The 14,671-nt window shown below is 38.7% G+C and overlaps 1 protein-coding gene across 1 annotated transcript in view; it reads right to left on the bottom strand.

Annotated features, from left to right (window-relative positions):
* Nucleotides 1–14,669, bottom strand: part of SLC15A4 (solute carrier family 15 member 4) — a gene marked incomplete at its 5' end in the record, with an annotated part of 21,516 nt that extends 6,847 nt beyond the window's left edge. The window contains 6 exons of the mRNA XM_010720230.2: nucleotides 2,118–2,273; nucleotides 5,194–5,362; nucleotides 5,970–6,047; nucleotides 7,058–7,226; nucleotides 7,990–8,285; nucleotides 14,196–14,669. Of these exons, the coding sequence (XP_010718532.1) occupies nucleotides 2,118–2,273; nucleotides 5,194–5,362; nucleotides 5,970–6,047; nucleotides 7,058–7,226; nucleotides 7,990–8,285; nucleotides 14,196–14,669 (1,342 nt within the window). The remainder of the gene's footprint in view (nucleotides 1–2,117; nucleotides 2,274–5,193; nucleotides 5,363–5,969; nucleotides 6,048–7,057; nucleotides 7,227–7,989; nucleotides 8,286–14,195) is intronic.
* Between the last annotated feature and the right edge of the window lie 2 nt (nucleotides 14,670–14,671).

The following is a 14,671-nucleotide window of genomic DNA, read 5'->3' as shown; positions in this document are numbered from 1 at the left end:
TTTTTAAACATGACCAACTAACAGCTTTTGAAGTCACAAAGCTGTTGATACAGATGCAGCAAGTGCAGACAAACAGCAGGGTATTCTCATAAGAATAATGTAAGCCTTAAAGGCTTTGCTTTCCACAAAAAAGTCCAGTAAAGCAGTTGGGGGGAGGGGAAAAAAAAAAAGAAAAAACAGAAATACCACCAAACCAATCCTTAAATTGGAGCTCAATCAGCAGCAGACTGATAAAAAGGAGAAACAACAATGTGTAAGAGAAGAAATTTACGTTTGCATGAATACTAGCATTACAATGAATCATCTGTTTCCCTGAGTTCCAGTTTAATTAGCATGGTCCCTGAAGTTGGAACTAAAACTAAAAAATTTTACTCTTGATTAAAGTTAAATATAGCCTCAGTTGCAGTAAGCAACTTGATTAAGCATGACTTCCATCTCCAGGTTGTTCTATTTTGGATTTGTGATGGCTACTGTTCATACATGCTGAAATGCAGTGTAATACAGGATAGCAGTGGCTATGCAGCTGTGTTCCTCTGCAGAGGATACTGTGCCATCAAATTATACTTTCCATTTAAGAATCTATGGCTTTTAGCATCTGAGTCTTGGTGTGCTTTAAAGATAGTGAACTCTCCCCACGCCTTCCAAGTGTTGAAGCAAAGGGAGGACTTGCCTACACATCACTGCGGGGCATGGAGACAAGCAATTTCCAGATCTGCTAAATTTGGAATGGAATAGTTGCAGCAGTTTTTACCAAGTTGGAAAAAAACTTACAGACACCTACTACCTGTGCAGATAAACACACAAAGCTGTTTCAGAAATAGGAATAGGAACCCAACCCATGAAAGCCACATTTTTTTTTTTCTCCTTGCAAAGAAACCCAGACACTTTGTTTCATTTCCCAACAGCTGTGATGACAGCCAACCACACATAACTAGAAACCTGATAGAGTAGAAGCTATCTCCTCCACAGAACATGTGACAGCTGGGGCCACTGCCAGCAAGATCTTAAAGAATCAGGGGATCTTGTTTTACTCACTGTGCTTGCCCAGTGTGAGGAATGAAAGTGACCAGTTACAGGGAGAATGAAACCAGGAAACTCTGTTCTAAGCAAACTAAGGGAAAGAGCTAAGCATAAAGCCAGTTTGAACGGATGATCTTCTAAGTTTAATATTCTGAAACAGTACTACAACACGTTAATAAGTAACTGTAGGTAAGCAGGTAACAGAAAATTCTGAAATGAAGTCACTGGAGCTTCCAATGTATTACATCAGGTAATGCTGCAATTCTACTGAAGTAGCACCAAAATAACTACTTATGTGATCAAGAACATTTTTCTATTATTAGTAAGCATTTTCCCAAGCACTAGATATGTAAACACTGCACTAAGAGATTCACAGTAACACTCTGTCTAATTGCAATAAGGCAGCATTAGCCACAGCAGAGATAACAGATAAATTGGCTGTTTCTTTGTGCTAACTAGTCATGTGTGTATATGAAACAGGTCAGAAAATAAGATTTAATACCCCTTTCACCCTCTCATCCCATTTCACTTTCAGCTTAATTGAAAACAATTTTTTTAGTGTCACTTAACTCATCATACAGATGTAGAAACTCAAGCAACATGAATTTAAATTGGGAATAAATTTTGATTTTTAAAGAGTGGTTCCTTCCTTTTTGCCTTCAGAAAGGAAGATTCCACATCCTAACTGACGATCTGAATTGTGAGCTCAGTTTCTAAGCGGAAAAGTTATAGAACAAATTTTATTTGCATTTCAGAGGTAATAATACAGCATTAAAACCACTCTTTTTAAAATACACTGTTAAAAGGCTATCTTGTCTGCCATTAGGGCTTGCACATATCCCATGCCAACTGAATAGCAGGCAAACATTCAAATATTGCTCTGCCTGAAATTCAGTTTTGAGAAGACTTCTTATAAAGCCAACTTTCAAATGGGAATAACAACATACGAAGGGAAAGCAAGCAATTAAGTTATACTGCATAATATTACATCTGAGGACATCAGTGCTCATTTATAATGATTCGAAAAGAAAGTATTTTCTGAGAACCCATCATTTGTGATAGAGAAGAAAGCAGATCTAAGACACAGAATCTCTTACCTGCTATACTTGCGAATATTTCACTGAATCCGATGAGCACGTACTGAGGAATCTGCCACCATATTGGCAGATCTGCAGCATGGTATGTAACATTTCCAATTGTCTGATTGATTGTTTTGATCTTTACAATTTTCAGTCTGTTGCTTTCCAGAATTCCTACATGGAGTGGGAGTGGGGAAAAAAAAAAAAAAACACTTAAGAGGAATTAAGAATTAAATAAGCATTCAGTCCTACACACGTCAATTACAATTTATTAAATAGGAATATGCATTTCCTCTTCTGAACAGAAATCACTACAGACTACTCTTATTATAGTTACTTTAAGGAGCATAGTTCCTCTGCCAGAGAACTGCAGCAGCTACATTCTCATTCAGTAGCAATAATTATAAAAATACTTAACCTTTTGCCAGATGGATTAGTTAAGAGCTTTCTCACACAAAATTTGATCTGGTTCTTTTTTAGGGGATGTGTGGCTTTTTTGTCATTGCTTTTCTTTTTTAAATACATCTTCAGAAACTACTTCTTTGAAGTATCACAGGGTGCTGGTGAGCCTGGAACCATTTTGCTTATTAAAATGATTCCAAATGTGTTATAAAGAGTGATTTCCTTCATACCATCTGTTTTTGAGGTAATGACTATTCTGAACTCTTAGTTCAGTGCTTAGTGTTGGGCCACCACATTTTCTCTGCCTTCCTCGTTTCCTTCCAGGTGATCACTGACACCTTTTTTAAAGGTATCTTTCTTTTAGCTCTTCAATTAACTCAGTGCCCTCTGAACCATGAGAAGATGAAGTAATTAAAATAAAGCAGGGTATCTTGATGTTTTGTTTTTAATGTAGCCAACAGTGTAGAATGGAACTTAGAACATTAACAAAGCAGATTCAGGCAAGAACTAGTGCATAACTTCCTTCATATATATTTAGCACAAAATTATGGTTCTTCAAAGCAGCTAGAGATCCTTAATGTGTTTGACATTCTTCACATCGTAAGAAGTTTAGGTGGTATTTAGCAACACAGGAGTGTAACTACACTATACTAAACTGCCACAGAATCTAGAACCAATTGATTCTTAGTCTTTGAGAGGCAAGCTTCAAGTTTAATCTTACTTTATTTGTAGTTAAAAGAATCTTAAATTCTTGAAATAATTGTTTAAACTCTATAAATGAAGTAGGTTTTCCAGCTGAATAACCTCAAATCCTGCTGCTTAGAATGTACAGTAAAATGCATGAAGCGCAGCAAATGTTTGCTATGTCTCATCAGCTGCAGTCTCACACAGTTTATAAGGTATTTAATACAATCTGAGCACCTAATAGGAAGCCATAATTGTGTCCAGAACTAATGCCAGTTAGATAAGCAAGTTAAAATGGAAACACGGCCCGAACAAATCATTAGTACACTTCTGCAAGACTTCAAGCTAAGATATTAACATCCTCAAGTTCTCAAAATTGAAATCATTTCCTCTAATGCAGAAACTGAGACAAGTTAGAAACATTAAAATATGGCTTCTAGAAATACAGTTTAATGAGAAAATAAAAAAAATTATGAAAGAGACAACAGAAGCTTTTCCCCATTAAACAGAGTCCCCTGTGCCTCAAAGCTGCCACAATGAAAGCACTTGAATTCACATTATGAATGGATGCCAAATTATTCTAAAAGGTTCAACTTTCCACCCAGATTGCAAGTAATCAAACCAACAGAATTGTGCATCATATTTGTAGGTGAATAGAACAGAAGGCATTTGACATTAAGGATTCTGTTACGTGAAATCATTCCCCCAACTTAGCAATCCATGCTCAATATGCTTCAGTCCCCCCAAGTACTAATACTGATATTACTGTTTTTGAGTTCAGTTCCATGTGAGCCAGCAGGTTCTATTTAAAGAGCTGACATTTAACTGTTTTACATCACCTTCTTTTGCTGGTAGCAGTGTCCTGTGTAACATGGAATGAGAGAAACATTCCTATTTTAAGTTTAAATGACTTTGCTAAAAGAACTTTACTTGCCCACATACAAAGTGACCTTCACCTAATAAGGTAATTATCTCTCTCATTGAAAGAAATCATAATAGCCATATAAAGTGTCCCTTTCCCTAAAATATAGGAGATTACAACTGCTAAAATTAATTTATTTAATGCTATCATGCTTTATCAATATGTTCATTACAGTGATACTGGATGAAGGCTATTCATTCTATGAAGCATTGCTCAGAGATGTTCAGTTCCACATCAGCAGTGCTTAACAGCTTTAAATCATCTCAAATGCAGCTGATTTATGGTTTGAACAGAGATGCCATCTTTTTCCTTTCATGCTATAGCTAAGCTATTTTACACTACAGTAATTCCCAAACAATAGGGAACATTAAGGTAAGGGAGTGGAAAAAAAAAAACCCATAGTGGGAAGAAGAAACTCTTGTTCAGCAATAACCTAACTTTATTATTTCAGATAAAGGGAAAGGATTTTAGGTAGAAATTCAATTATTTTAAACTCAAAAGTCAGACTGCATGAAGGAGCATACTTAATTTCTGAACCTCTTTGTTTTTCAGGATAAATAAATGTTCAACTTCAAGATAAACAAGTAATAGATCAGAGAACATGGTCTTCCATAATATAATAAAGTTTATAGTAGGAGCACTAAAGGCTTCAAATCCAAATGCTAAACACATTGTTCAGCCAAGCACTGATCAGTGAAGATAAGGCATCTGTTATGAAAATATGGCTGAAGATAAATTGTTGTCCTGAATCAAGCATACTAGAAGGTAATGCTGGCAGTTAATTAAGCAAATATATAAACCTGAAAATCCTAACTTATTAAAATCAACTTAAAGTTGATTTTAAAAGGCATACTCAAAGTCTATTTCAGGCAGGAAAAATGCTCCTATTTTATTGGAAAAATTCAAACCAGTCTAGTAACCTTTGAATAAAATGTCCTTCATTGTAGGAAATGTGTCCATGCAGTTGTGTTCCAGCTATCTCATGAAAAAGACTCTTGAATATTCTTGAATTAAAGATTCAAGGCTTTCAAAAACTTAATTTCAAATTGCTGATTAAATAAGCATATCTCCAAGTTGCTTTCTTACCTGCAGCAAACGCTGAACACATCACAAAGAACATCCCAACTGCAATCCTCTTCAGTGATGATGGGAGCAAGCCATTCCTCTTCAAAATGGGGTCCACTAATTTATCTTTTAAGGGTATTAGGATGAGAATAAGCACTGCATCAAACATAGTCAACCAGGCTGCTGGAAACTAAAAGAATAGATGACTGAAGTTAGGAATTTCATGCTTAAGGGTTGGATTTTTCTTCCATTTATGTAACAGAGAGAAAATACTTTTCATGAAATGCTGAGATTGAAGGTTTTTTCAGTTTCTCTTGCATATATTGTTGTATTTATTAAGCAAAGTAATGCCACCTATTTATTTCCATGAAAACTATAACTGATAGAGCACAATGACACTGTTTGATAGAACAAATCCTCATCTACATAATGCTGTTTTTCACCATAGCCACCACCATCAGCTGATTTGTGCAGATGAGTTGACTGAAATGCTCTTCATCTTGCGGTGTAACAGCTGTGCATGGCCATTCAGAACATGGCTTGCTTCTCATATCACTGTCACCACTCTTGAAATGCCTCTCCACCACCTCGCTGTGCTCACATCCACCGTCTGAACTCTGTATACTAGAACATATGCCTAAATCAATGTAGTACATGCAGTTCATGCTTTTTAAATGCCCCATGTTTACAGCTGCTGATTCCCCTTAACTGTTACCTTAACTTTCTAGAGTTTTTGTACAAATGTTTTGTATTTCCACTAAAGAAAATATACTTTTCACTTGTTGTGTCCTACTTACCGTATGAACTGAGTTGGTGTCATTTGCTATTTCAGGAATTCTCAGATGAAGACTTTGCAATACGTATGTTGTCTGCATCTAGTATTAGAGAAGATGAGTTGAGATTATTTGGACAAGCCCAAATGATGCCAGTAATTAACCATAATTAACATAGATTACACCAAAAGTAAATTGCTAATTTAGGAAACCAAAAAGAACTACTGTTTGAACATTATAAACTGTTTCTAAGCCATCAATTTCATTTTATGAAGTGCACAAAGACTTATTCGTGTGATTTGAAATACAGTCACAGTCTTCTTTCCCCCAAATAGATGCTACTCCAATTCATCCCACTAAAGAAGAACTAGAAAGGAATTAATTAAAAATGCAATCCAGTCCACTGACCCTGACCTATGTGAATCAACTGCAAGATGAAACAGTGCAATATTTAAGATAAATTAATTTGTACAGCTATGAAATTTATTTTAATTATAAAGTATTCCCTGTAACTGCTTTTCATCTCTCAATTTCAGGGGAAAAGCCTGAAAATTCTTCATATACACAGGAGAGCACCCAGAAGAAATGTGAAATTAGATATACTGGCATACTGGTAAGTTGATTCAGCTTTCCCCAGTTATTTTATCCAACAAAGCAAAAATGCAAAAGCAGCTACCATCACTCAGTATTATTTTTGCTAACAGAATATTATGTGATGCATCTCTAGGTATATAAAAGACAAATAGATAAAATTACTGAACACATGGGTATTAAACAAGGCATGCAACCAGTACTGGAGTTCTGAAGAATCCTCTTCAATATTTGGCTTCTCTAGAATCACAGCTACTAAATGGTAACTGTAAATAAACTTTATAGTATCCTCATCCCCTCCCCACTAAAAAACAACTTTCATGTACTTTCTTCAAGTAGAAGCTCTGTGAGGCAATATTCAGAGAGGAGTTAGGTTTACAGCCTGGGTTCAGAACTACAGCTTAACAATATAGCCCCAGATCTTTCAAATGCAGTTGTTAGGAGGCTGTTATGGCCTTTACATTTGAGATTGTTTTTTTTTACATTTGACAAAGAGTGCACAACCATTTGAAACCACTCACTTGAAAATACACTGTCCAATAAGGTATTAAAGCAAAAAAGACAGGGATAATCTTCACGAGAGCTTTCACATCTTCAACTTTATCTTCTCTGAATGGACCTCCACGTGACAGCTTAGCCATCTCAAACAGGCTCTGCTTACGAGGCTGCTGAAGGACTCCCTGGCCTTCACTGTTGAAAAGATCATGGATAGGTTCACTTAATAACAACAAAACCTGACTTGACATCTTGTAATACTATCTTGCATTATTAAAAAACAATAACAACAACAACAAAACTCATGCATTTCCAAAATAAGTTATTCTTAACAACAAATTAACTAGACCAGAATGGATCAGTAGCAGGTGAAAGCATAAGGTGAGATGTTTGTTATAAAGATTTCCTTTTTTCCCCTCATTCATCCCCATGTATAAATAAAAAGGGGGTGCCATATGCAGAACTTAACAGTACCACAAAATGTGTTACTCTAACTCACTGAGTTGTCTTACAAAGTGAACTGTGAAAGCTATTGCTGCAGAGGGACCTCACACATTCTACAGTCAGTGACCTAATTCAGCCACCAGTATGCTATGGTCATACATTTCAGCTACCCAACAAACCTTATAAGAAAACACTGAATGCAGATGGCAGCGTATTTAAAATCAGATGGTGCCCCACAAATGTACCTAGGCAGTTCAGAAAGTTCACTAATGTTTAAAAGCAGCAAAGTTGGTTAATATTACACTTTCAGTAGTTCAGTTGAAAACAGCAGAGATTCAGTGATCTTGAAATGCATCTCTTTCATCCCAGTGGTCCCACAATATAACCCCAGGAACCAAATTTCTTCTAGTGTGTTCTCTCCTATGACTTACTGCCAGCTAGCCTGTGCAAATTAGTTTTAATTTTTAGAGTGATTCATTGTAATTCAGACTATACAAAAGAGCTCATTACAAACCTATTAGTCGAATGTTCCATGTGTCTTTTTCTTGAGCAACAAGAATATGCAAGAATTTTAAACATGTCTGTGAAGGCACTACCATCAGGTGGTTTTGTGATGAAGAAACTCTGACCACATAAGAAAACCATGAATGAAATCCCGATGCAAACTGTTGGGATACTGTATCCAATAACAAAGCTCACATTCTGTTGAATGTATGCAATGCCTCCCAGAGACAGAATAGCTCCCAAATTAATGCTCCAATAAAACCAATTAAAAAATCTTCTTGTGGCTTCTGGACCTCGATCTTTGACCTGGAAAAAATTAAAAACAAGTTGTTCAATTTCTGAAGGAAATTAAGAGTGTTTATTAGAATTCATTTCTCTAGACAAACTTTGCTCAAATTACCATCTCATAAGCCACACATAAATTGAAATAACTTTTTTTTTTACTAAAAAAGTTAAAGTACCCCAAAATCCATCCATTGCTTCTTCCAACTGCATATAGCTCACAGTTAATCACGTTCCATTTTCTAAGCCTCAAATGACTATTTGGTGATTAAAGCCCAAATTCCAAATTTAAGTTTTAACACAGTCCTAATTCCTCTCATCAGAACATAAATTGAAGACTTGCCATTCTGACCTTAAAAGGGGAAAAAGAAAATCAGGCTGCTTGAGGTTTCAGGCAGTAAAAACCCCATTAAATATTTTCCCTTCTATCAAGTCAGCCCAGTTCACGGTGTTCTTTTTCTGCTTGAAGTGTTTCTCAAATGTAAATAAGACATCTCTACCTTACAGAATCATCCTGCACAGTTTTTACCATCACTCTTCATTCTCTATTGCCTACCATGAGTCACCACATGTGGTTGTCATTTAGTCACAAGAACTCAGGATAACTCATAAGTTGTGATGTAAGAGAAATTACACAAGTTAAAATGTGAAATACATTTAAAAAGACCAACTTGTCTATAGAAGATTCCGTTACACCATATTTGTCACTGTTTTATGACTGAAAGGCCATTAACACTGACCATTAAGTACCATACACTGGACTTGCTGAGTCAGTTGTTGACAACTTCTAACTTCAAGTTTCCCTTCCTCATTTTGCCAGATCTTGAAAAGATTTGTGTTTAGTTTGCAATACAAAAAACAAACTATACCTTGAAATACATTTTTAAAGTTGTCAGTTTTGATTTATAGCTTCAGGTTTCTCAATGGTGCAGAAACCTTACTGTATTGTTTAAGCAAACTGAACAAAATAAATATTAAAGCATTTATTCCTATGCACGGTTCATAGCATTGTTAGGCACTGAAGTATGTCTGTTGGCAAGTCAGATACTATCTCAGAGACTGCAACTTAGAAATTCCCCTTCTCCAGCATCAGATTGGTATCCATTCCTTCATCTTAAGGGTCATCAAGGGTAGTAGTATATTAAACTAGGTATTTATCCCAGATCCTAAATGATAGCAAGGTATTAGCAAAGAATTACATCATAGAAAGCATTCCAATTTGGGTAATGAATTATCAATCTTTTTGACAAAAGGTTTTAATTTCTTCATGATAAAGTCTCAGTTCTCTTATACTTAGTGCAAAAAAATGACTTCCCATCCTCTCTCACAAATGACCTTGCTCGTGACTATGCAAAGACACGTGAAGACATGAAAGCAAAGTTTGGTACAGTGTAGGAGCAGGGAAAGCACAGCATGGGATTTCTATCAAGTTTATCCAACCTCCAACTCGAAGCTCCTGACAAACTTCCTGAACCAAGGATAGCCTCCATCTACTTAATGACCTGCAGTTTAATTTTTCCCCTGCTGAACTTGTCCAGCCTGCCCCCTGAACCCAGGTCAGCTCTTACAATCCATAACAGCCTGTGGCAAAGAGATCACCAGGTAATTACACGCTGCAAACATCACCATTTATCCATGTTGAACCTGCCTAACACTAGCCTTGTTTGCGTTCCCTAACTCCAGAAGACAACAGAAGGCAGCTAGCTGAGCTTTATCCCACTGCTGATCCATTTCTACTCATCTCATTTCCAGAAACTGCTGTTACATCCTTCTTTTAGCTGCCTTTTCTGAGGTACAGGAAGTTATAGACTTTTGCATGGTTTCTTGCACAGAAACCACTGACCATGACTCTTCCCTGGAACTTCCCTCCCATTCTCCAGGATCCCTTCTGAGACAGTCACAAAAAAAGGAACATAGACACACCACAGACCTACAAAGAAAAGAGTTCGTGTTCTGCTTTCCTATCAAGGTATATGTATGTGCACAGAAAATTACATCACAGCCATGCCTGAAATGTCACTATGGCATTTCATTGACCAACGTTAATAACTCATCAAAAATCCCACCAGACTAGCTGGTGGAAGAGCTACAAAGACACTTCACAAGAAATAGAAAACATAGTAGAATTAAAAGGCAATCCTTGTAGTTCCTTTCAAACATTGCAACGTCTACCCAAAGTATCAGCTATATTTACAGAGGACCATACAGAGTTTCTCCCTGTTGGCTATTATCTGAACTCTGTAACAGCACAAGATAGATTTGTTCTCTTAAGTGTTCACTGAATGAATAATAGGTATTTATTTCTCTCTTCTGTTACTAATACTGTAAATAATACATTTTAATATGTGGTCAAGAAGAAGAAAAACATACTGAAGTTTATTTTCAATCGACTTTTAACACCAGTGAAATGGAAACATCAGTAATACTTCAAGGCTGGAATGCTAGACTGTCTACCACTGAATTAAAACATTGTACTAAAATTGTTTCAAAGGTGCCCCAACTGAAACAAACAACAGCCAATATCTAATGCACACAACGTAAGTGCTGTAGGTAACAACAACAACAACAACAACAAAAAAAACTCCAAACCCAAAGAATGATAGAAAAGGAGTAACTGTAAGCGTTCTGGTCACAGCTGCATTGTCAATCACTGACCAGCTGCCATTGCTGCCTGCACTGAGGTGGGCCCCTAAAGAGGAAATAAGACTTGCTATTCTCAAGACATCTAACATCACTTTTGCAAAAGAAAGTTTAGCCTAAGCCTTGAAATTTCTGCTGTCCAAACGGTCATTTTCTTGATCTGATAACTATCCCTTACATGTAGCCAATCCAAATGCAGAAAGAAAATCAGTATGGCATGCTGAGGGTTATAATTGGACCTACACAACATTGGATTTCAAAACAGTAAGGAATGGTTCTCAGAGCCAAAATTTTGAATACAAAACATGTACATTACACTAAGGTCAGATGAGATGCAATTACCACCACAGTTCTCATGCTAAAGAATCTCAAGTGCCTGTAACACTGTGCTACAGGAGCTGTGCAATAAGAAGGTTATTTACAACCACTTTCAGTAGAGGACAGAGCCCCTTAACCCTGCCCTGCAATACTCTAAGCCTGCTTAGGATATAAGGTTAACATCTAACAGTCACAACCACAATGTTAAACACAGCTCAAACTAAGAGAATAACTAGTTCTTTAGCTACAGCATTCTGTGAAAGTGGTCACTAAAAAATATGTGACTGACAGCAACCTCCATGGCACAGCTGCACCGACATTCCCACTCAGACCTCATTCTGACTTAGAAGAAAGATGATCACTTGCTGAATTACCCCTCTCCTGCATTTTTCAACACCAGTATCTTGGAAGATGACCCAAGCAGTCCCTACAGCTTGACAACATTGCTCAAATATTAAAGTTCTATTAGGCAGGTTCTCCTGATTTTTATGTAAAGAGCCAGGAATCCATAGAAGCACATAGTGATTCACCAGTTATTGTTTGAGAGCAACTGGAGGGAGCTCTGTAACAAAGCTGTGCACAACTACTTTGTCTTCAATTTTCATACTAAAATTTGATCACTCCACGTTGCCAGCCTGCTTCCTCTCACTGTTGTCCTGGCTGTGGAAGCAAATAAATTAGTACTGCACATGTGAATGCCACAAGTTCAGTTTTCAAACTGTTGCCTTCAGATTGTTTGAGGTCCACAATCTCCCAAGTTAAATAAAAAAAGGCAACTTGCTGTTAGCAGCCTTCCTTTCTTTATATGGGGTCTCCTATCCTTCCCCAGAAGAAAGGCTGAAAATCACTTTATACCAGCAACTTCCAACAGCACTTTGGCAATGCTGAAACCGTTGTTGTTAAAGTAGCAAAGCCGGAAGATTTTTGGCAAGAGAGGGACACATTTAATGACTAGAGTGGCAATTTAGAAAGGAGAAATTGTGTGGGATAAAAGTAGCATCTCTAATCACTTTAACTCCAAACCAGATTCATTTCTAATAAGAACAACGGTACCAGCTGATATCAGAACAGTCATTTACCACTGATTTTTGGCTTCAGATTAGCTTTCACAACAACGAGGGATAGTCATATAGTTTCCCAACTCTAAAAAGTCATGAACTGCTGCATAAACAGGAAGTGACTGCAAACTCCCACCCAAAAGGGGAACTGGAAACTGCCAGGTTATACACATCACATGCTTATAAGCACATGCTTATATTCTGAGAAGCATCAGCTCAGAGTTAGACATAAGCATTGGATCAGTCTGCAGCTTCTGGGGGGGGGGGAAGCACCTTTATTCTCAGCAATCTATTCCTATGTACCCAGCAGTTTGCTGCTACCATTTGGGGAGAAGCCACTCATAGGCCCAGAACTGCACCATGAGGTAAATGGTACACTGTCACACATTTAACACATATGCTAGTGAAACAGAGAAGAAAAATTTGGTCTTCAGTAGAGCAGTAGTGATTATAAACCAGCACAAATATTTCTTGTGCTTTATCCTACATAAATCACTGGGAATTACCTGCACACCTTGCCAATAACTGCTTTCTCTGAAATCCTGAGGGAAAAGACAAAAAATAAACATAAAAACTCCAGCTACAGCAGCTATGCTTCCATTGGCAATGGTTCTTCTTTTGCTCTCTCCCTGCCATTATTTATCTCTTACATTTAATGGTCATAAAGTGTCCTGAGGATAAGAAGTCAGTTTTGAAAAACACCTTACAAGATAAAGTCATATTAAAGCTATTTCACTTGATGGGCTCGTGCTGGTTTAAACAGAGTTGATACACTGGAGACATACGATCCCAGTCTATAATAACGTTTTACATTTATATACTGCCTTTCACTCTAGAATCTATAATATGTGAAATGCCAAAGAATGAGAAATGTAAAATGCACAATAGAGAATAGAGGGACACTTGGCAAAGAGATTGCGATAGATCCCAACCTCTCACAAACAATTTCATCGTACTTTTGCCAGCACTCAATGGACCAGTAAGCTGAATTGGAGGTATGTTCCCTTCTTCAGAACCTACAATGGATTTGTTAGGAAAGCTGCTCAGTATCTAATAATCTTAAATTCTCAATTTGTAAAGCAGGAATTAAATGTGAGTTCCTCACAGTCAGCATCCTACCTTAGCATAAGACTACAAAAAAAAACAAACCACATAACAGTGCATTCCAGGTCATACTGAACTATGAGCTATCTGTCAAATACTGTCCTTAAAGTCACTTGGTTCTGCAGCGATGACCCTGTGAATCATATCACTGAACTGGATCTCAGCATGACCATTGGACAGGACATGTCCTTATGAGAACAGCTCAGGTCATACACTTACTGCTCAGAGAGCACATTCCCACCAGTCATCTGGAACAGCATCAGCCTGCACAAAAATCCCACTGCAGGGCACAGTGCTGTAATACCTTACAGCTAAACAACGCCCGTTCTCTATCCTTCATTCATCACAGAAGGACGATAAAGGCCCTGCAGTGCTGCCCCAGAAGACCCATGCTACTCCTGTCAAAGCTAAAACATCTATCAGGTATTCCACCTGATGGAGCTCTGAGGTCATATTAACTCAATGCAAACTCCACCAGTAGAATAGCTGACAATCTACTCCATGGCCACCAAGAACCCAAATCAGCTCCTCGGTGTGGTGATACCTTCATCCAGATTGGATTCCTGGGCTGCACAGAAGCCAGAAGCCGTAAGAGATCAGGCGTGATGCAAACTCCTAAACCCCATCCAACAGGGCACGGCTCAGCAGCCTGCATTACACAGGAGCTGGAGCTGGAAGCCGCGAGTCCCTCCAAGCTTAGCACCTCCGTGAAGCAGTTGGCACGCCATCCACCCCACTGAACGTGGCCGACACCCATCCCCTGGGCCACACCAGCACCACCGAACGCCGTGGCAGCCACCACGCAATACTTGACCTGATCTGCCCCGAACGGGGTGATGTTGGCCTTGACCGACCCGACTCCCAGCCCCACCAGCACCAGTCCCACGAAGGTGGCGGCGGCGCAGTAACGGGTGGCTCCCAGCTGGGAGCACGGCGCCAGCGTAGCGTTGGCGGCCGGAGAGGAGCAGTTCTCTACGGGGAACAACGGGATGTCCCCGCAGAGACCCTGGCGGGTGTGCGGCGCGGCGATGACGGGGAAGGCCAGCATGCCCAGCAGATAGAGAGCCATGCTGAGCAGGATGGTGCCGAACTTGCCCAGCAGCGCGTCGGCCAACCAGCCGCCAAACGGCGACACAAGGTAGGTGATGCCCATGAAGAGCAGCAGGGCCTGGCTGGCCTGGGCGCCCTCCCAGCCGTAGGGAGGTCCGTTGAGGAACAGCACCAGGTTGGAAGTGATGCCGTAGAAGGCCACTCGCTCCAGCAGCTCGGCCAGCAGTACAGCGGCGCAGG

Source organism: Meleagris gallopavo, chromosome 17, assembly GCF_000146605.3.
Source record: "Meleagris gallopavo isolate NT-WF06-2002-E0010 breed Aviagen turkey brand Nicholas breeding stock chromosome 17, Turkey_5.1, whole genome shotgun sequence".
Lineage (NCBI taxonomy): Eukaryota > Metazoa > Chordata > Aves > Galliformes > Phasianidae > Meleagris > Meleagris gallopavo.
This window is presented reverse-complemented; position numbering and strand designations above follow the sequence as displayed.